The 23,055-nt window shown below is 39.0% G+C and overlaps 2 protein-coding genes and 2 long non-coding RNA genes across 19 annotated transcripts in view; 1 reads left to right on the top strand and 3 right to left on the bottom strand.

The window, feature by feature from the left end:
* The window catches only part of mybpc1 (myosin binding protein C1), a 36,068-nt gene extending 23,246 nt beyond the window's left edge, over window positions 1-12,822 (bottom strand). For 6 of the 15 annotated variants that reach the window (XM_076875641.1, XM_012918407.3, XM_076875636.1 and 3 more), the window contains exons 1-5: window positions 12,579-12,822; window positions 7,240-7,263; window positions 4,684-4,755; window positions 2,993-3,208; window positions 1,971-2,018 (exon numbers count right to left, since the gene is read on the bottom strand). In XM_076875641.1, coding sequence (XP_076731756.1) covers window positions 1,971-2,018; window positions 2,993-3,208; window positions 4,684-4,755; window positions 7,240-7,263; window positions 12,579-12,600 — 382 coding nt within the window. In that variant the 5' untranslated portion in view covers window positions 12,601-12,822. Of the gene's footprint in view, window positions 1-1,970; window positions 2,019-2,992; window positions 3,209-4,524; window positions 4,552-4,683; window positions 4,756-7,239; window positions 7,264-12,578 lie in introns of all 15 variants that reach the window. The other 9 variants (XM_076875643.1, XM_076875644.1, XM_076875646.1 and 6 more) reach the window with 6 other exon arrangements.
* On the top strand, window positions 9,241-18,123 carry LOC101476414 (uncharacterized). Its single transcript, XR_191112.2, has 3 exons — window positions 9,241-9,349; window positions 16,706-16,859; window positions 17,984-18,123. It is a non-coding gene; the product is annotated as an uncharacterized LOC101476414 (long non-coding RNA).
* LOC143413136 (uncharacterized) lies at window positions 17,223-17,994 on the bottom strand. Its single transcript, XR_013093722.1, has 4 exons — window positions 17,819-17,994; window positions 17,661-17,733; window positions 17,491-17,576; window positions 17,223-17,363 (listed from the first exon to the last, which is right to left on the bottom strand). It is a non-coding gene; the product is annotated as an uncharacterized LOC143413136 (long non-coding RNA).
* Window positions 18,124-18,853: 730 nt separating the features above from the next.
* On the bottom strand, window positions 18,854-21,113 carry LOC101477073 (transcription factor Spi-C). Of its 2 annotated transcripts, none has more exons than XM_004548348.2 (5): window positions 21,042-21,113; window positions 20,826-20,913; window positions 20,558-20,679; window positions 20,374-20,479; window positions 18,854-20,280 (listed from the first exon to the last, which is right to left on the bottom strand). In XM_004548348.2, exons 1-5 carry the CDS (start codon window positions 21,072-21,074, stop codon window positions 19,805-19,807), a joined length of 825 nt encoding a protein of 274 aa, XP_004548405.1. In that variant the 5' UTR covers window positions 21,075-21,113; the 3' UTR covers window positions 18,854-19,804. The 2 variants fall into 2 exon arrangements, with proteins under 2 accessions (XP_004548405.1, XP_076731892.1); XM_076875777.1 differs by having other exon boundaries at window positions 20,374-20,476.
* Between the last annotated feature and the right edge of the window lie 1,942 nt (window positions 21,114-23,055).

The following is a 23,055-nucleotide window of genomic DNA, read 5'->3' as shown; positions in this document are numbered from 1 at the left end:
AGATCTCCTAACTTAATGTGGCCTTCAGATTAGGTCATGATGAGTGCCTAGAGAGCTTAATGAGAGGGGTTTCCATGGCGAGCAGCTGCATGAAAGCCGTTCATCACAATGTAAAGCGTCAGATGCAGTGGTGCAAGCGCACAAATGCACTTCAGAAATTTCCATAAATGCACTCCTAAACCAAATGTATATATAATATATATTAAACCCTATGGATTAAAAATTGGATCTCACTCAAGTTCATATGCTTGTGAAGGAAAAAGAGCAGATACTTTTCGCAATAAAGTGAAGCAGGAGCACTGGAAGAGGCGTCGAGGGAAAAAAAAGGGAAAAGTAGCAATTTTAAAATTTTGCTCATTAGGCGTAGAACTTTTTGATTGCACCTTTTATAACTAATATGTTGTTAACAGAGATGACACACTGCCTGGGGAAATGTATCTCATTCATTTGACATAGAAATACGAAATATGCTTTTTTAGTATTGCAGAAATCGCAGGTTGAGTGTTTGCACAGCTCCTTTTAACCCGAATCGTATGTTCACATAAATAAAACTGATATCAGGATCATAACTAACTGAAAACATAATAAAGAAAAATGAAGAAAAAAAAATAAAAACAAAAAACCCCAGTAGCCTATACACATCTGTATATGTGATATAATTATGACAGCTGAATTAACACTTGAAGACATAAGTGGCATGCACATTTGTATTGCATGTGCAGTGATTTATACAGTGATTTATTTGGTGTATATTTTGCATGATACATGCATATAAAATATCATTACCACATCCATCTTTAGTTATCTTAGAGAAATAAAGGTTGAAGTGCAGGTAGAAATTATGCAGTGCAAGTTTGCAAGTAGAAATCACACATTTTCTACATGTATGTCAACAAGCATAGACATACATCTGAAGTTTACAGATGTGACACATCAGTATTAAATATTTACATCATTTAGATTGTAAAGGGTACTTTTGTCAATGCCTAAACCAGACTTAAAAATGTGTGTACTTATAAAGCCGTAAAGCACATTAGACACCAGAGAATTACAGTTTTGGTCAAACAACCATTATAGGCAAGAACATCCTAGTAATTTAGGATATTTAATGATTTTTTTGAAAAACCTTTCCAGGGGTGGGATGATTATACAGAATACATCTATGTTGAATTAAAAAGAGAAGAACAGGGTGCACAAGTTTGAATTTATTTGTGAATTTTTCTAGTACACATGGGGTCAATTGCAGAGCCACAACTCAAATTGGGATCATAAACAATTGCAGATTGCCAGTCGAACTCGTATATTGCAAAAAGTCTGTGGAATAATGAAGAAAGACTACTTCCAAATTCTTCAACTTCACTTCACTTGATCACAATTGGCTACTGAAATGGGGCAATAATCCCAAACACACATAAAAACTGGTTTTGAAATGGATAAAGTTATCTAGCTATAAGCTTCTGGAATGGCCTTCCCAAAGCCTTGACCTCAACCCTATTAAAGGTTTGTGAACTATGCTTAAAAACAATCAACTAGCAATTCTGCCAAGAAAAGTAGTCAAATATTCAAATTGAATTAAGCCAGAAAGGGACATATGTATATATTTTAGCTTGTTTTTTTTGTTTTACCCTGTGTGGATACGATTAAATCAAAATTAAATTCAACCTTTTGTAACTAATTATTGTTTTTTTTAAAGTCATTAAAACATTAAAATCCCAAAATGACCAAGATATCCATGCCCATGATGAGTGTATGTAAACTCCTGACCACCACTGTAGGAAGATTTTATTATTTCACTTTGTAGTTCTTAATTTCCTTCCTGTACAGGAGCAATAATTAAACTACCTAACACTGCTATTCCTTCAACCATCTTGCTAAAGTGCTTGAAATATTTTGGGAGCACTTACTATGATTAATTCGATTGCTTTATGGCAACCATAAGGAACTTGAAAAGGTCTGTTATTGGTACCAACCTGGTTGAGGTGTTGGGGATGAGGTAGTGGCTGCAGGCTTAGCATCATCTGGAATAAAGGTTGTCATTGGCAAATAGACCCACTTATCAAAAGACTCAAGGTCAATCACTGGCAGGTCAACTTTGACATAAAAGCACGAGGCCAAGAAGGCCAATGACCACATGCGAGACAACTGTGTCATGCAATTCTTGGACATGAATGAAAAAGTTGTTTGATGGATTGGTTTGTGCACAACAAAACCCCCTAACTGCTGTACTGTAGAGTGAAACAGTGTGAGGTCATAGCTGTGTGTGTATTGCCGTATGATTCTTAGTCTGGCGTAACAAAAGCACAAGCAGACTAGCGTCAAAGTGTGTGTACACACACACACACACAAACAGGTATATCAGATAAAATTCAGCCTCAAAGCAGCACATAGTGGTAAAAAAAAAGCTCATGGCTAAGCCAAGTAGCTCCATCTTTCCTCTACATAAAGAAAAATAATCCAAGGAAAGCGGCCTGTTTGTCAGTACTTTGATGTTCGCATGTTTTTGCCTTGTTGTTTCTGGATTATAAAGAACTAAGTTTGATGATTCACCTTGCAAATAAACTGCATCACTTTCATTTTGCCATTTCTCAACCTAATCAGTACTTTATCTTTTTATATAACTCTTTGGATCTGAAAACTCATAAATTTTGTTGTTGTTTTTTCTTTGAAGTCTGCATGCAATCAAAGTTAGGGTTGCACTGTTTAGGAAACAAGTGAGAAGTCAGTGCATGATGCCAATCAGTGAAGTTCAATGTTGACTTAGCAAAGTAATCTATTATCTTTTTGTTGATAGTAAAAATATTTTTGAAGTTATGTAAAAAGAAAAAGAAACTTGTCTTAAAGGTTGCTTTTGCCATGCTGCAGTGCAGTTGTAATGTGCAACTGAAAAGACAATTTCAATGCTCAGTGTGTTTGCTTTGATCAGCAAGAGGGGTAAAACATGCACTTTCACTGAGAGACATGGGATTGTTTCATATTAAAGAAGCATACTTACCAGGTGGTGGGGGAGAGCAAGTGCCCTCTTCCTTTAAAGTAGAGTTAGCAGACTCTGCTTGCTCTTTTACCCCAACCCCACCAGGCTGTGGTTGGATTGAGCCATTCACGGCAGGACACGGCTCCTGAGCCACCACAGCCTGTACTGGCACAGGCTCTGTGGATTCTGGTTTCTTCCCATCAGTCTCTACTGGTTCTTTCCCCTCTGCTACTGCCTCTGTACAGCAGACAAAGCGCCAGGCTGGAGCAGCAAGCATTGAGCACAAACACACGAAGCCTCACAAGACAATGCTTGCTCAAATGAGATGAGTATAAATAGCTAATGACCAGATAGACTGAAATTGACGATATTTGAGGCAGGAAGATGAGTCTAAAGCTTAAGTAATATGTATGATATGTATCTTATACACCTACTGGGATTGTGTATTCGCTGGTCCTTAATAAAGAAAACTACACTATAACAATACTGTATCTAAGTCTGTGACAATATGATAATATTCTTAATATAAGACCTCAGCAAACACTTTCACTTATAAATATGGGTTAGCATAGCAAGATTTTGTAAACTGTGGCTCAATTTAGAAGAAAAAGATGACAAAGCAGGGTATGCTTTAGGGTTAGCAGGCCCTTCTCAATCATCCCTCACTTACTTGTTCAGTGTTTAGTTTTTCCTGGTGAGTAGATTTTGTTTTATGCCACTTTTCCCTCAATTAATACAGGATGCTCTATGGCCTGGTATTGTTAGCTCTGTTAATTTAGTTTTATTGTGTAGTCTGGGTAAAATCCCAAACTGCATTAGGTGGTGCTTCATTTTTATAGTATTTGAAGATGAGAAGACAACCAAATGACAGCAAAGATCAACAAAGCAGTTGCATTTTTCTTGAGTATCACTGAAATACTTGCATCTAATATCCATCCATCTACTAGTGTTTGGGTCATATTATTACAAAGGACAAGTGTCAGCCTCATAGTAGTGCTTTAACAGAAATCCCAGGATCACCAGAATCAATAGGATTGTCCTTTTAGCAGAATGAATGTGGCAAGTAATTCAATGCATCACTGAAATATTTCATCTGGAGCTAAAGAAGTGACCTGACAGACTGAAAGAAAACCAGCAGGAATAGAGCAGTGCTTTAAAGTCCACAAATTAATCTCCATTAAAGGAATCTAGTGGTATTCTGGCGTTTTATCAGAAATGTCAGTGAAGAAGCTATCTGGTCATTGCATATCTATACTGTAAAGTGATCAAGGAGGCAGGGATTTACTAACTCAGTAAATCGGGACAGTTGGCCGTTGACTGGAGCCAACAGAGTCAGTAAAGCCCGGGATCTGTAATCCCTCATCGACCTCCTGTTTGATAACATATACAGCTGAGTACAAAAACAGCCACAGCATGACTTAGTAACAGCTCCATGAATCAAGGCACGTGCATCTAGAGCAGTGCAGGCATGTGGATGTGTGCACAGTGAGTGGGGTGGTTTGCTGCAGCTAAACTAATTTCTTGTGTGAACATTGTGTGCTGAGTGATCATACCTCCACAAGAACAGTGCAGTTTCAGGCCTCGCACGGTGAATTAAAAAAAATGAAATTGTGATGGCACACACCAAACGAACACGTGATGTGAGTGTGACCAGCAAAAAGTGCGAAACATTCTGGGGCAAGTGAAGAGGGAGGCATCAGGGTTATACCCACCTGGGGGTGGAGATACCTCCAGGGAAATCTCAGGTGGGGGTGGGGCACCGCTACTTTCTGGGGCAACACTTTCTGAGCATGTGACAAATATAGTTGTGGATGGAACAGCTGCTTTTGATAAGCAATAAAGCTTCAGCATCTGCAGTGCCTCTCTCACTTTCACACACACACACCCAAACAAACAGACACACACTCACACGGACAGAGACACACAGCTATATCCACCCACCTGCCTGCAAGTATGCATACTTTATCACAAAACATCATCATTTTCCAGAACATCCTCCTAGACTCATCAGTAAGCTCTCTGACTGAAAATGTGCTGTTAATATGTCAACACTTGAGGCTGTGCAAAGGTCGTTCATGTTGAAATGCACATTAATACGCATTAATAAACACACCGGTTGGAAGTGTCGTGCTTCGTCAGGCAATGTCGTGCATTCATTATATTCCTCAGTAACTGTTAGATCCTCTCATTTTAGAGAATGCGTGCTCGAAGGGATTACACAGTAAACTGATAGGAATGCACGTTACTGTTACAGCTGTAAAACTGCCGGAACTCTAGCTTTGCCCTGTGCAGCTTCCGCATCTGAACACTAGGATGAGTGTTGGGCTCTGAGACACTATTTTATATTGTGCTACAGTAATGGGATTATATTGACTTAATGATTTTCCTCATTAACAAGCACTATATAAAAGTATTAATTTATTAATGTCTGTTTTTCTTTTTTGCTGTCTTGCGTCTTAGTCAGAGTTCTCATACCAGAGCGTGAAATACTGCCACATTATCAGAAGCCACTGGTGTCTGGGCTTTGAATTTGGACAGCAGCTGAATGAAGGTTCACAGTGGCAGAAAGCACAAGTTAGTCAACCACTTAAGGGCTCTCATGTTCGCCTTATTTGATGTGACACAAACACTGGTTGCTAGAGAAATGTGTGTTTTCCCTGACTGGTTGGTAAGTGGTTTCTGTAGGTTGCTGGCTGTCACTGGGTATAATCAGTTGCAAAAACTGAGAGAATTGTGACGCCAACTGAAAATGGAGAAGGTTCATAGTAAACTTTGTGGCTCAGCACCACAGCCAACATGTTTCATAAGGCGCAACTTTTACTCTGAAAGGGAACCTTCTTCATTTCCAGTTACCATCACACATACAGCTCAGAGTGTTTGTAGACAAGGCCGTCCTTTCCATTCAAATTACGACCACAATAATATGTTAGCAACCATGGAAAGTGTTACCATGGCAGCAAGCAATAGCAAAATCATACAAATGGAAAACTATGACATGTATGACTCAAATTTAAGTGTTTCACTTCAAATTCAAGTCAACTTCTGTAAATACCAAATACCATTTTTGATGTCCTTTCAGAAGGCACTAGATAAGACAGATGAAAAGTGGTGTTTAGGGACACTAAATAATGCTGGGAAATTTGTGTTGTGAGACAGGATTGTATGACTCAGTCTTTTTATGGATTTTTTTTTACTTAGACCCCACCTGTTTTATAGCTACATGATGACAGTGATCATAACCCTTGCTTTTTTTTGGAGTAAGGTCTGACTATTCTGGGGAGGCCTAGAGGGGTCAGGCCATGTGGATTCTGTTGTAGCGGGATGACCTGGATCTTCTGTTTTTTTATTGATTCTTTTGTGTTGCCTCTATAGAGGACTTCAAGGACAGCCTGACACAAAGTTGGTAGTGAAGAAACTCAATGTGTATTCTTATTAGTAGTATAAGTGGCTGCAAATAAAAGAGTACAGGATGACCAATGTCACACCTGTGACCCGTTTTGCCAATAATCATTATTGAAACAACACCTTGTGCATTTTACTTCTGTGAAAGCGGGCAGTATTTGACATCCTGGAAATCAGAACACGCCAAATGACTAAAAGAGCAGACTCCTTATATTTTCATCTTATTTACATAACTCTCCCTATTTCATATGAAGTGCTGCTATACGTTTTCAATAATGCTGACCTTAGCCTGGTTGTGATGTAGTCTTTTTATTTCTACATGTGTTAAATACAGAAAATTTCCGGGAATAATATTTTACTTGGACCCTAAAAAGCTGAGCTCTCCCGCCACCCGACTGAGCTGGAGCATTAAGATGCTGAAGCTCCAAGGTCGCCGGCAAAAAGCCAATAACACGCCAGCAGCTTGCTCACATGGGATGGCAGAGGCGTCAGCTGAATCAACAGTGAGGGATCAGCTGGCTGACGAGAGGAATGTCAGAGATGCTGACAGCTTGGTCATTGCTACAGATCTCTGTGAAGCACGGCAGCATATCCATACTGCCGACTATTGGCTCCACATTTACACTCCTATGCGGCAGTGTTTGCACATTCACGCCAGGTTCATTATATTACATGTGTAGACCTGTTCTGCTTTGTGCCTGTACAACAAGTGAAAACAAGGGTTGCTGTTTGATGTCAGCAGTGGTATTTTCTACTGAAATTGCATACTTGTGTAAATTTTGAGCGACTTTTTATAAAAAATTGTGTATTGTGCAACTCTACGCTGCTGGACTGTGAGGTGATAGGATGATAAGATGTGCACTCACCCTCTGGCTGACCATTTGGCTCATCTACAGGAAGAAAAAGAAAATACAACTATGAAACATGACAGCAGAATTACTTGCATTATGACTCTCTTTTTTTCTTAGTTTGAGCACACTGATTTTACGTATTACGTACTTACATATTTCAGATCATTCAAGCAAATTTTAATATTATGCAAAAAGATATCATGATATCATGATTAAATACAAAATTTATGTTTTTAAATGATGGTTTCATTTATTAAGTCAAAAAAAACCTTTCATAACCACACAGGTTCCCCTCTCATTAAATCATAAATTAACTTTGAGCAACCGCATTTTTTGGAAAGCTTAGTTCAATTTTTTAGCTACACCCAAACCTGATAGCTATTAAGTCAAGAAATTACTTAAATAAAAACCTGTCTGACAAAGAGAGGTAGTTTTTTTTTTTTTGTTTTTTTTAAAAAGCAGCACATCATGCTGGGATCTAAAGAACCTCAAGAGCATATGCAACAGAAGTCATTGACATCTATGAGTCTGGAAAGGGATACAAAGCCATTTCTAAGGCTTTAGGACTATAGTGAACCATAGTGACAGCTGTTACCCACAAACTGAAAACAGCAGGGAACCTTCCCAGAAGTGGCCAGCTGACCAAAATTACTCTAAGAGTGCATCAATGGCTCATTCAGGAAGTCACAAAAGACCCCAGAACAACATCCAAAGAACTGCCGACCTCCCTTGCCTCAGCTAAGGTCAGAGTTCACAATCCAGCACTAAGACAAAGACTGGGCAAAAATTCCATAGCAGAGTTTCAAGGAGATAACCACTGGTGAACAAAAAAATCATAAAGACTCATCTCATATTTGCCAAAAAACATCTCAATGATCCCAAAGACTTTGGGAAAAGTGCAGTTATACCTTTAATAAAACTAATGTCATACCATTGTCAAACACACCTGCCACTTCTCAGTAACTCAAACAAAAAGAAGGTTTTGAAGTGGACTAGTCAAAGTCCTGCATTAAATCATATTGTGATCCTTTGATATTACTTTAAATAGGCTGTTCATGGTGGAAAACCCTCAGGTGTGGCTGAATTAAAACAAATCTGGAAGACGAGTGGGCCAAAATTCTTCCAGTGATGTGAAAGACACTTCAAGTGATCACGAATACAAATACCCGTTTGGTTTGAATATCCTTTAAAAGAAGAATTTAAAATTTTTTATTTTGTAATTGCAATAATAATACATAATATTGTAATTTGTTTGATTATCTGCAACGTAAGTGTGAGAAAAAAACAGTGTCCAAAAATCTTAGAAATCACAAAAGAGACAAATACTTTTTCACAGCACTGTAGCCAAATTGCACCTCCACAAAACTGTTTCCACAAATAGAGGCTATTGTGAGGAAAAAAAGATATAATGTAGACATTTGAACAAAGACTTGGTAATCCTCTCTCTTCCAATTACACACACCTTTTGTCTCAACTGCCTTCTGCTCACATCGATCATCACTATTTATGAAAACATAAACAGAGCAGTAGCATGGCGACTTCTTACTCTGTAGGCTAACCCCTGCTGCCCTCTTCTGCAGGTACTTTCAGGGTCACAGGCTATCATTTATATCATTTATCATTTTTGACAGGTGGTCTTATCACCGGGGACTGAGGGCTGCTGTCTGCAAATAGCAGCAAGGGCAACTCCAAAGCTTAAACACAAAACCAGTGCAAAGTAAGTAAGTGTAGAAGTAACAAAAACTTCCTCTAGGATCCACGAGAGGCAGGATCCATATGGGAGGCAGTCCCAATACACTCCTATGTCAAAATGTTCAACTTTACAGCATTAAAATGCATTTTAAAGACTGGTACTAAAATATTTTTGGCTTTTGTGGATAAAGTCCTCCTTTAAAACAGGTCTGAGAGGGGTGAATTTAATTTTATAACACAACCACATTGAAAATTGAGTAATGGGTGTGGTCATAGTCTGCAAGGCCTCATGCACTACTTCCAGCATTTAAATGGACCTAATCAGTGCTTGTGTGATGTTGGAGCCTCTTGGAGCATTTACCTGGATTATCTGATTGAGATTGTGGTAGGCTGTGAACAACAGACCATCTATGAAGTTTGAGCTTCAGTTTTGGTGAGTATTTTATTAGTCTGTTTCTGAGCACTAATTAGCTAATATCACTCCAAGCGTTGCACCCACATAGTTTATAGGTACCTAATAAATTAGCACTCCGCACTTTCATCCAAGAACATGGCTACTGCCAAAATGCTAACCTCAAAAATGTAAAATGCTAAGTCCAAAACATATGAGTGATGCCATCCTGGTTAAAGCTATCTTTTATACAGTCTAATGCTAGCCAGTAGCATCTGAATGAAGGCAATGCATGCTAAAAACAGACAGAAGTTAGCAAAACAAAGCACATTTAAGTGCAGCATATTGTCATATCTGTAGCTCGAAATGTCATGTCATCAGTTATGCTGTAGAGTTAAAAATATCGTCGGCGCTTGGATGAAGTTGACAGTTAGGGTACATAATGCCCAACATTTCATAGTCTTGTATAGGACCTGGTCCACTACTGTTATGTATCCATAAATTTGTGTATGCTTTTTAACATTATAGGTTTACAAAATTTACATTTTTGCAGCAAAGTACATTGAAATTTACTCCTGCAGAAATCTTTGTCAGATACTTAATGCCCCAAATAATTAATAATAATTATTAAAGTTTATTAGAGGGGTTTTTGGCACTAAAACACCTTGGATTCAAGAAAAATGTGAGATGTGGAGAGTGTTTAAACCTCTTATTACAGCCATAAAAATGTATATTTTAAAAAAGTGAATTTAGTACTTCATATTCATGACATTAAATGTCAGTGGGTGAACACATGGGAATCCCAAGGGTGGAATATGGTTGAAATGTCTGTATCCCTGTAGAAAAAACTTTCCTTCCTCCGTGTATTGTCCATCTTGTCACTGCCACCTGTTTGAAGCCCATCAGTGAAAACTGTAACCCTAATTCCTTGTGCAGTATGTCTACTGACATATATACATTTTCTTCCGTTGCCACTTAGCTTCTGATATCTCTCCATTTGTAATGATTCCCTCTTAGCGTTCCTTGTCAAAATTAGCCACAGTTCTGTCTCACTCCAAAACAATGTGTTGCTGGCCCGTGTGCCAGAATCCTGCAGGGTCACATCATGTACCCAAGAGCGAGCCTTGCTCTGTCTCATCACCGTAGAGATAATGAGAGTGGAGAAAGGTTTTGTTTTACCTCTGAGGACTCTCAGCGCAGCTGACGGAGCTGCAGGTATTTTCAGCTGTCGCCGCTGCTGGCGTGCAGACAGAAGGGCTCATATGTGTATGTAAGCTAAATGGCCAGAGGCTTCATTTTTCCTAATATAGACCCCTATTGCTCTGATAAGACATTCAAGCTAAAGCTAATACAACCAGACCCTTTCTGGTGATTTAGTTTTTCCATTTACTGCTTTGATAACAACTACACTGAAGGACCCTTTAGGAATCAGCACTTGAGTGGCAGTTAGTTGCTGACAGGTTTCCCCTGTGTATTTCATCATGGGCTTGATTTGCTAGGTGGTATTCAGTAACACAAAGTGTTTGAGGATAAAGCCCAGGGGAGTGTTGGACCTTAGTGACAATAAATATTACGAGGTAAAGACATGGCCTTTACTACCTCTGAAATTTTGTCACAGTTCATGAGGATCGCTGGGCACAGATTTGGAGATTTAATAGGGAGCTGCCTGACCTCTGAGTGATCCATCCTGAGCACAGGGTGGCAGGGAGGTGTCTGTTTTGGCGTGGAGGAGGGGCAGTGAAAGGAGATGGCAGTGAACAAGGGATGGGGATTAAAAGTGTGCTCATTCTGAACTATTCCAGGGACAAGAATCCTGCTCCCCAGAGATCCAGGGACAACTCAACCACTCCGTCATCTCTGGTTGGGACATTTTAAAGGCTTGAGAGCCGGGTGTCTAAAACAACAGCCCCTACCCTCCTCCTCTTCAGCTGTTCAGACTCATTTAAAGAACAATACTTTTCCGCCCTTATTTATCTGCTGCTTGGGGCTGTGCAGCTATTTATGGGTAGTGTTTGTAGCAGACAGGAATCTGCTGCCTTTAATTCACCACAGCCTTGATTCCCGAGGGATCATGGATGGTCATGGCACCAGATGAACTCTGTAAGAACAGGTATTGATTGTCACATCACTTCGCACATCACTCTCTCTTAACTGCAAATGACGCAAATAGAAAGGGAGCTAAATTGGTACTGTAAGGTACTGTTAGGGTTTTGTAGCTTGCAGATTGTCAAGTTAATGCTTTAATCCAGTATTTATAATGCTTTACGATCTAAAAGGCAAAGCTTGCTTGATGTGCGGCAACCCTCAGTCCTTTCAAACACCTAAAACATATTTTAATGGAAGGTAAATCAAATACAGAGATGTATTTGTGTACAAAGAGATGTGCAAACAATGCACAGCAGTCCAAGAGCTGGTATGGACACACCAATCCTCTTCTAGAGAATCATAGATTTTGAAAGTTCTATTATGTGTAATTCGGAAGCCATCCAAAAGCTGAACAAAGCGTTTGATTTTCTCTACATGGGCATGTCTGGGTCAACAACAGATGCTGCCCGGAGAGCTGAGCTAATCGGTAGAGTGGGAGTAATACCATAAGGTAATGACAGACACAAGTGGATTAAAAGGGAATGTTGATGGACATGATGGTAGAGATGAGTGACACTCCAGTGTGAAAGAAAGATCCAACATGAGGGCGCGACAGGGGATGGTGAAGCTGCAGTTGAACAAAAACTCAATTAGAAGATATCTACAATCAAGATGTTATTTATCCTTACACGGTTCAACCCTCACACTTTCCATCCAGCTTGCATCATCCCTCAGGGGTAGTTTTTTTCCTGAGCACTCATCAACATTCCTCTCCTGTGCTTTACCATCTTGTCTTTCTCCAGTCAAATCAATCTAAACCGATCCAGTATGCCAAGCTTTGCAATAATACTATCTGTTTGTACGCCTCAAATCTTCTCTTGTACCAAGGATGGTAGAAACACGCACGCATCAGTAATACAATACCACTTTCAAAGTCACTTTGAGGATTCCTATGAACAAGCTGGCAGGCAAGCCATAGAGTGATGGAGCTCCTCACAGCCAGTAACAACAAACTGTGCTGCCCTCAATCAAAAAAAAAAAAAAAAAAAAAAAGCAGAACCACATTGTAAACCTTAAACTGTTGCAAATTCTCAGCATTTGTACCTTTTAAAACAATTAAAACATAAACTGTAACAGGTGGTTGGACCCCAGCTGCATGCTGGCAACATACTGTTAAAACTCCTACCTTTCTTTGTGGGCTCTGGCATCTTGAGCTGCGTCCCAAAGAAGCTACCAAGGAGTCAAAAGATGCAGGTAGGATTCTTGTATGAGGCGTGGGAGCCTCCTCAGTCCAGGAGGGACAGATAGGTGCTGATGGTGAGTAGGACAATAGCGAATAGAAACCCTCAGAGACCCCTTTGCAGCAGAGTGATGGGAGATGAAGAGGGCACAGGGATACGGTTTGGAAAAGTCAGTGGGGAGAAGAGGGGGACCGATAACAGATCAAGGAGGGACAGGCTTTTAGGCCTTATATAGAGATGTGGCATGCTCCTCCTCTCTGTAGTTGACAATGCAGCTCCATCCTACACCTACTGTAACATTATTGTCCCATACCCAGTGCGAGGCCATGAATTACAAGTGCATCAGGATGTTAAATTCACAACACTTTTAACTTGACTCATTCTCAAAGTTTGCATCAGTGTTTACAGCATGTTTTGGGTGATGTTTTAGAGTCGTAATATTATAATGAATCATTGTTTGAGCATTTAAACACACAGATGGATTGTTTAAGTTTTGTTTTTTTAGTAAGCTGTGCTTACAAAGGCTTAAACTTTGTATATAGTGGAGACTATTTTCAGTGTCAGATATTGTTTACTAACTTGTATTTAAAGCTGCAGCATGATGTATGTGGGATTGACCTAAAAATAGACCACACACATACATTGTGATCAAATAAATATGTTGCTGTGGTGCTGTACAGTACATTCAGCTACACATGGAATTATGGAAATTCCAGATTTTGGACAAATTTTCCAAAATACCAACATTATATTGACTAGTTAGTCTTTTTGAAATTATTTGCTGTAGCCTTTATCTTACTTTGTAATATCATTACTACTAAGATTGCTTCCACGGTAGATCACTGGCAAAACAGGAGGTGGGATATAAAAGGAAAAGGTGTCGTCATTGTTAACAGGCCCGAGGCTGATGTAATACTCTCCGACAATCCTGGGTTATGCTCACATGATATACGACATATTCAGAGAATGTATGGATTCGTTATTCAAAAAAAAGAACAAACTTAGAGTTGACAAGCAGGGGCTCAATGCCAGGTGCCAGATATCAGCTTAATCCAAGGGGAATGCTGTCCAAGAACAGCAGGCTTTCCGACCTGGCAAATAAATAGTGGGGAGATGCCTGGGCACTGGTTATACGGCCTATACTTAGAAAGCTGTCATAAACCTTGACATTTGACATGTGTATCTGACATGAAAAGAGGGTTTCATTGAGATTTATGTAACTGAAAGGGTTGCTTTGGTCCTAATTAATCTTTTTAGCACGTCAAACTCAAGTGATAAATCAAACGTAGTCTTTAATAAGGTCGTGAAGACTAAACAACAAGGCTGAAAGCTGATGGATTTACGAGCGCCAACACACTGAAGCGTCTTCACTTGTACAGTGTCACTCTCCTGCTACTGACAAATATCATGAGCATGTTGGGGACCTCTCTCATATGGAAGTGGATGGCCCAGCTGCACAGTCAAGGCAAGGCTGAGCTCTATTTTGGGGCTGTGGAGCAGGAATGCAGCTTAAAGCATTATGAAGAAACAGAGACAGTCACAGCTTATAGCAAAGCTCTTTTTAAATGAGCAGCAACAAAATTAGACCCATTCTGCAAACCAAAGGAAATCATCATCCTGTGATTAGGAAGCATTCAATTTATCATACACTCCTGCCTTAAACGCCTGTTTTCATAGTTCAGTTTGTGGCCTTTCTTGGTAACAGACAACCATAGTTCAGTTAGCCCATTTATAACTGCAAGTGGGCTCCAGCAGTAAATACTGGGCTTAGGGAAGTATCATGTGGGCTACAAAGAGAACAAAACCATTTGGAGTTGCCTGTGAGGGGCGAGACTTCACATCACAGAGGAGGCTAAGCCGTGAGGTCACGTCACACAAATGAAGTTTAATGGAAGCTGGAGGCGTTGAAAAGGACTACACTGACACCCTCTGGCTTCTAGCAGCCATCAAATCCATCACATGAGGAAAAAAACAAGTGCAAATTCACATTTCTGTCCATTGAGAGAGACAAAAGCAACTCTGTTTCCAAGAGAACGTGTGACTGAAAACTACAGTTTTTCCTGTAAAATACTCACAACCAAAAGTGTATTTTGGAGAGATGCATTTTTAGGACATATGCAAACATGCTTGCAGAAGAAATTATATTTAGTAAGGAATAATTACAAACTATCGGCCCGTGTAAAGACCTTACCCATGTGGATTTGAAATTTCAGGACTTCAGTGGTCAACGAACGGAACTTAATTCACATTTCTCTCCCTCTGTTGGTTATTTTGTATTCTAGATCGTATACAGATATTGAGGACTGGGGATTCACATGAAACCTAAGCAGAGTTAATTAACTGCACCTGTATGCATATGCTCCGGGCTTGAAACTGTGATGCTCAATTGCATCGTTAGATTACAGACAGTTAGGATAACAGTGTGTTTTCCATGCTAAATCAATGCTGTAGCTGGGCATCAAGTATAATGTCGAGTTATGAAATATATAGCTGTCTTGCAAAGCGGGCCATTAACATGCTGAATAAATAACATAAAAAATAAACATCAAATAGCCCACCTCTGTGTGGCTTTTTCACCACATCGCATAGTTTAAAATCTCAAGTGTGAAAACTTATAAAAGGTTTTCACCGCATTTTTATTAAATACCGTACTCTGCAAAAGTTTCAAGACACCCCTCCTTTCTTTGTATTTTGCTTCCAAGCAGCCAGACTTTCTTGTGTTTTTTAAGTGGTCTTAAGTATCATTTCTCCAGGCTTTCTGAACGTTTTTCACTCATTTTTAGTCCAGTCCTTGTACCTGAGGAACAAAAATTACTCTGCAAGTGGCTACTTAATGTGTGTGAATGTGTGTGTGAATGGGTGAATGACTGAATGTAGTGTAAAGCGCTTTGGGGTCCTATGGACTAGAAAAGCGCTATACAAATGCAGGCCATTTACCATTTACCATTTAAGCTACTTAAGGCTACTAAAAAAGGCCATAAAAGCCACCTAACTCAAGGGATGAACCAGTATTGGGTGTACACATAACAGAAAATTAACAATGGGTCAATTTTAAGTTCTGTCTTTATGAACTTTGTGACTCACAGTTGCACGTGCATTGCAAAAACACATAATTTGTGTCCATTTCTTTAGTTCAACCTACAAAAAATGCTTAAGATAACACAGTTTGACAAGCAAAAAAGGTGATTCCCAAAGAGCTTTCAGCCAAAAACTTGGCATGTCTCAGCATGCTATGTAGCAGGTGAAAATTATCTCAAAGTTATTTCTTTAAGAAATAGGAAAAAAATCCAGAAAAACCCTGATACAGGACCTGAAAGAGATATCTAGTCTTTCAGCTGATTCATTTAATATTTCCTGAAGCCGCATCAGAAACATGCAAATATTATGTGGACCTGTTCTTTATAAAATGTAAGCTTCAAATGTGTAATTAGGTGAATGGTGAGTGATTTCAGCTCTGTATGTGGCACATGGATCGTAAAACTTCCATGTTTATGTAAAAGTTTTCAAAAAAAATTTAAAAATGGAGGTGGTCCGGCAGAAAGTAAAAAGCCAAAACTTCATATGTATGTATACATTTTGTCTCAGCCCTGATAAAGTCTCTGGAAATTTGAATTAAAAACATTAATAAGCACATCTTTGTTTCAACACTCGCACCGTTCTTACCTCCATAAACCAGAATAATTGGGACATGATTGGGACATTTACTAATAAAAAAGTTTAAAAGTCAAACTCCATAATGATAGAAACAGTAAAATATTTCTTTATTCTTTTGATATTTACACCACAAGCCATCAATAGTCTGAGTAAAAATGGAAAAATGTAGGAAATGCAAGTTGCGATAAACAGAAAAAAAAGCACAGTTCACTTGACATGATGTGAGCTACAGAAAACCGAGCCTACATTACAAATCTCGATGACATTTCTGCAGCAACATCAGGGTGTCTCGGCTAAACTGATAGGTGAGCTTCTTCTTCACCTTGAAGATCTCTCCAGACCGGGCGTAGTTTCTTAGCGCCCTGGACATCTTCTGGTAGGTCATGAGTCTCTTGTTGCCTTTTCTCTGTCCCCACAGTGCAGCCACCTGATCCTTATTCCTGGAGGAAAAGCGGAAAACACCGGCGGCAGCTGGCACCCAGGACAAACAGTGGGCCATGTTTGGATTCTCCAGCATCTCAAAAAGGAAGTGAAAGAGTCGCACCCTTTTACCTGCAGCCATTATGCAAACAGTAAGTAGCCTGTATGATGAAGGTGGATTTAAAGAAAGACTTATCGAAAATCATGGCAGCTGTGCCAAAACAGTTACTACAGATTACAGTTAATCGTTTCCTCAATTGTCACATATTCCCAGAAAATCTCTTCAGTGATGGGATGCCATTTAGTGGAGAGGCTAAAGCTGTAAACAGTGTGATTATCTGATAGATATGTAAAAACAGCTATTGTGGTAAGCGATGCACGGCTCCATTGTTTTTTACGGTAAAGGGAAGGTCTCTTATTTGCTCTCTTGGTATTATTTCCCTCATACTGATAGCAACAGAGACAATAACAGTATCCAGTGACCAAAAAAAGCAGAACTCACCACTCCCCCTTGCTGCGGCTGGGTGTTTGGTTGATTTTCTTGTTGTCGTGAAGCTTGGCATTGGCCCACGCTCAGACAGTGTTGCTGTTGTGTTTTGGCCGAGTCCTGCTGGAGCATCTTGTGCAAGGAAAGGCTGGAGTGTAGGTTTGATGTTCTTCAATTAGGGAAAAAAGATGAAGAGAAGAAAAGAGAATCAACAGAATTTCCAATTGCAGAGTGCTTACCAGCCTTCAAATATGTGAGAGAAAACTAGTGCTAAAATACAAATTATTGATGCATACAGGTGGCTCATAGTATGCCCAGCAATGCTTGCATGTTTCGTCTGCAGGTACATTTCTTTCCTCCATAGCCGTCCAATGCACCTTGTCTGTCAGAAAAAGCAGAAAATTACTTAGAAGCTGTAGTCAAATAAAATCAGTGAATAATTTATAGATTTCCAGTTTCCACTTACCATTTTCTGCATTGTTTTGTCTGTGATACTCCTCGAGGAACTCTAATATAACCTCCAAATCAGACTGAGTCTCCTGGAAAAAACTCTGATAGATGTAAATAATATAAAACCAGCCTTGAATATGTCAGAATTGAAAAGATGTTGGAAGTTCTCTTTACCATCACTGATAAGGTTGAGTCGAATGCTGTACCGTCCTTGCAGAATGGGAGAATTACACACAACTGACACTGAGACACTCAAGTTCGGGGACTCTTATTATACCCCCCACGGGAGCGGGCTTTCTGCATACATAAAACCAAACGTTTTCTACCCTGGGCTCGCAGGAACAATGACCACCATCCCACAAAGCCCCCGACACAAGCACCAGTCAACCCATCAACAAAGCCTCCCAGCACTGACCACATCCTCCCCGCTGAACCAGATAAGACCTGGCCTGGAGGCAGCTTCTACACAATGCTCTCGATTCAGGAAAACACACACTTGCTGACACATTTTTCCTCACAGGATGTGTCTTAATTTCATATTTTGTGTGCCTGTTGTAATATTTCACTGCATTGGAGACGGTGCCAAATCTTTCAACATGTTTTTAAAAAATATATTTTTGTACGATAATAGCAGCGTGTAGCTTTATTTTGAGTTTTTATTTTTTTTGGGAGAGATGTTGAATCATTGAAAGATGATATTTTCATATCAGCAAAACTGAACAATACTGAGAAAATGATTTAATTCTTACATTTTAAATTATTATATCTTAGTATTTATGGATAAAGATTAGTGCAACCATGAAATATATTTTCCACTTACTATTTACATGTACATAAAAATGATCATTAGAATTTTAAACATTATTACCTTTTTTTTAATTAGTATATCAAACATGTTTGGTGGTAAATCTTGAATAATATAGTGGTGATATGATGGTAATTATGAAGGCTGTAAACTAATCAAATTAAAATATAGTTTGAAAAAATGTAACTAAATTCCAGGTTTTCATTTTTTGCTATATTAGAATTTAAAAAAAAAAGATTTTATATTTTCATGTTTTATTCTGTGACTTTGTCTGTAAAAAAAAAAAAAAAAAAAGTTTTACTTATTTACTTCAGGCTCTATACAGACCTTCAGTCAATCTTTCTTTTTAAAGAAACATTAACCAGCTACTGGTTCCTGTCAACATTAATTGAACTGAATTTGATTTAATTTACTCTGATTTATTTGGACATGTAAAAATGTTTACAACAGTGTTGTTGAATGCTTACAGTGACATAAAAACAATCCAAAAGGCAAAAGGAAAACTGGAGCATATTAAAGTAAAACAATATGCTAAATGCACGAGATCCACATAGGTTTAAAAAAAAAAGAAAAGAAAGGAAGAGTAAAAGAGGCACTACAGACGCTAACAGATTTGTAATCATGAATTTCAGTTCACTAATTGCTAAAAAAATTTTTTAATATTAGCAATAAAAGAAATACAAGTATACAAATTAAAATTTTAGTGACATCCTTGATTTTAACTGATGGCTTTGGATCATCCGTCATTTTAACTTTACCCCTTCTTTAAAAGTATGTGCCTGTATCATCCAACTAAAGTGTTGCTAAAGCAATACAGTTTAAATTTATTTTGTTATAAATTACAAAATGAGAATATTAAAGTCTTATTTACAAGTAATATACAGTGAAATCTCTTTCATATACTACTAAAAGCAACTTAAATAATGTACACAAACACTTCTAAATCACAGCATACAGAATCAATTTACAAAGTCTGTTACTTTTTCTGTCCCAAATTCTCAAATAATGACATGCTTTGAATAAATAGGGATCCAGAAAGAAAACCTCTAAGGAAAACCACTTTGATTTGGTTCTGTGAGGTTAATTTTACTCTTAACTTTTGTTGCTGCTGCCTTGAAGTCAATCTGGTAAGCAAACAGTATGCTAAATAATCCACACAGTACTGGTTGCAACTGCCAGAAAATGTGTATGTTGTTCAGTAAAGGTATTGAAATAAAAAAAACAAAAGAAAAGAAAACAAAAAAACATTTTTAAAGGTTTTTTGTAAATTAATACATTTTACAACCAGGATCCAGCATGTAACGAAAATATTTGAGTCTTTGAAAACTTTGACATCCTGAGAGCTCTCCGCCACCTCAGAGTTTGGTGTGTGAGGTGAAGCTTGCGGCCAGGTCGTAATCTTCGTGCGGCTGATAGTGAGCGTACCAGCTGTGCCAGTCTGCTGCCGCAGAGCCGCAGTAGCTCTGCTCGGACGGATTGTGCTGCTGGGTGTGGACCTCCTCCTGTGGAGGGTGACGGGGCAGGTGCATGGGCACATGTGCAGAGCCGAGCCTGTGCAGGATGTCTGGGTTAAACTGGTAGGTGAGTTTGCGGCGTACTTTGATGATCTCCCCAGTACGGCTGTAGTTTCTCAGAGCTCTTGCCATTTTCTGATAGGTCATAGTCTTGCGGTTGCCCTTACGCTGGCCCCAGCACTCAGCCAGCTTCTCCTTGTTTTTGGAGATGAAGTGGAAGGTGCCGCTGCCGCTGTCCGTCCACTGGATTGAGTCGCCCATGTTGGGGTCATTCAGAGCCTCGTGCAGGTATTCATAAAGTCTGAGCTTCTTCCGACCTGAGGAGACGGACAACACCGTCGTTTCAGTTTTGATTGCACAAAAAAGTGTAACAACAACTAATTTTCAGGTGTTTTTAAAACACTGATCACCTTTGCCATTCCTTTGTGGTGGTAAGATGGAGTAAAAATGTGGGGATTCATTTTGCACTGAGTGACTCAACGCAACATCGGGTATGACCTGAGGCCAAGACTGCTGCTGTAAAAAACACATTTCATATAAATATCCAGATTTCTATAATCTCTGTTCTCAAACTTATCAATGCTTTACACTTACAGCCATGTCATTCCAGTCATAAACAGGAGTTGGGACTTCAGACTGGTGTGTGACGAGGCAACAGGAGATCTGACACTGCAGTGATTGGTGGTGACTTCCCAGATTCTCGTAATATGAATAATCTGAAAAGACAATTTCAACTTTAGTACATCAAAAATCATGTAAAACTTTAAGAATAAAGACTCAAATTGTGTTTTTTACCTCAGCACAAAGAACCCCTCCCCAAATAAAAACAATTCAATCAATCTAACAGATCCGTAAAGTTCACCTGAATCGTAGTATGAATTGTTCGAATGCTGCTGAATCACATCGATTGCATCCTGAAAGTGCTGATTGATGTCACTGTCCAAAGATGTCTGAAATACAAATCCGCCTCATTTTATACAAAATAATATAAAGAGGTAAAATAATAATAAAGCATGAAATGCATTTAATATTTATTTAAAAATCGAAACATTTGTAATTAGCATTTATTCTAACTCACCAATTTGTATGTGTTTCCCTCACTTGAGGCCATTTCTGTCCCTACCGGTGAGCGCTGCTACACTAGTGCAGGTGCACACTTTGGACAGGTATATATATGTAGGAGACCTCCAATACCCGTTTGCCGTTCAGCCACATAATAGAAAGAGAGGCCGGTCAATTTAAATGTTTTAATGTACCGCACTTCTTCTTTTTTGGAAGCACAGACCAGATAGACTTCTAAGCATCACTTTCTCTCTCTCTCTCTAATCACGCAGATTACAATCTACCAAGAACAAAAACCTCTTTTATTGCGTGCTCCAACCAGGGATAACACCAATTCTCAGCCTTACCTAAGAATTTGCATACTGGGCGAGATGTCACTAACATATCTATAATCTGGGCTGTCCAGTTATTCGCTTTTTGGAAGAATGAAATATGAGTCAGTGGAGCTGCAGGAAATTTTCCATTGTGGCTTTCGTCTTCTGCAGATAAATAAATTAGAATCTTCCTAAAAAGTTAGAAGATATTACAATAAATTCACAGAACACTAAAAGAACCAAAAAGTGGATTTTAACTTATCTTCCACTGTAACTTTTACATCCACTGTAGCGTCATTTTTCGATCATTTATTTAGCCAATTCAAAGTTTACTAATGCAACTTTAATCTGAAATTCTATCGCTACGCCGCACAAAAAGTGCAATCCTAGAATTTCCGATGCATTAAACAAAAAAAAATTAAGTTAAAATCAGAAAGAAAAGCACTAAAAACAGTCATTATTTTTTCTGTACAATAAACATGATCATTAAAGAGAAACAGCTGGCACGGTTTACAGTTATGTACTTATTAATAGAAGAAAACAAGCTTCATATTCAGGTGTACAAGGACTCTGTGTGGAGTTGAAGCCAAATAAAAAAGCCACAAGCATATAAATTTTCAATCGAGCAGAATGCTTTTAATGCAGCTTCAGATAAACGGGATTATAAAGGTTAATGGTTAATAATGCGATCACTGTCGAAGTAAGCCTGAGTCTTTTTCTTTCTTCTTTTTTCCGCACCACAGAGCTAACCCCCCTTTTCAAATAAACATTGGCTTTTTGAGAAGTTCTTTTTCACAGGCGTGGAGTTTTAAATATCAACTGACTAGTTCCTGAAGTTCCCCTTTCAGCTCAGTTAAAGTTTGCAGGCAGTCAGGCCTGAGTGCACAGCTGGAAACGTCATGGAAACAAAGATGTGGACCTGCAGAGATTATAACTTATGTTAGGGTTATGTTAGCTTCACTCAGATGATGTGATTTGCATTTTAATTCTAAGATGTTTTTACTCTTTAACACAGTTTTCCCCCAATAAAAAAACACTACCTTATTACAGTTAATTGTGTGTGTGTGTGTGTGTGTGTGTGTGTGTGTGTGTGTGTGTGTGAGAGAGAGAGAGAGAACAAGCATGCAAATGTCAGTGTGAGTGCGTGGCACATGTGTGTTTCCTGCCTGTGCAGCAGGCTGATAAAAACAAAGAACCACAAACCTTGTCCCCGCTCCCACTTTGTCTTTCCCTGCTTCCATTCAGGGTGAAACTCCATAAATTAAAGACCACAACCTGTCGGGGTGCAGCCAAGGCCTGACAGCTGTGTGCTGGTTGTGGCACTGTGTGGGACTGTGTGGGATGAGGAGCTTGCTCCATTAAGTTGCTCGTCTGGCTTTTTCATTAGTGGTATAGCCTGTATTATTATATCAACACTGGTATTTGGTCTTTCTTTATCACTAAAGAGGTCAGTTACTGCACTCACTAACAACAGGGAAGTAGCATGGGCTGCTTTTTGAAACCATGGTGGCTATTGTGTTACTCTCATTTTACCCTAGTCTGATTCGTCCACTATTTCCGTGATTGCCCTCTCCAGGGTTGCTAATAACTGCAGTAGTAGATGGTCTGGACTAAAATTGCTGAACACATCCCCCAGAGAACAATGTGGAACACTTTTGTTGGTCTCTTGATGTTTTTTTTAAATCGTCTGATCATAAGATCAAAACTGTCTATTGT

The sequence above is a fragment of the Maylandia zebra genome, linkage group LG17, assembly GCF_041146795.1.
Source record: "Maylandia zebra isolate NMK-2024a linkage group LG17, Mzebra_GT3a, whole genome shotgun sequence".
Taxonomy (NCBI): Eukaryota; Metazoa; Chordata; class Actinopteri; order Cichliformes; family Cichlidae; genus Maylandia; species Maylandia zebra.
The sequence above is the reverse complement of the archived record's forward strand: the minus strand, read 5'-3'. Positions and strand labels throughout refer to the sequence as shown.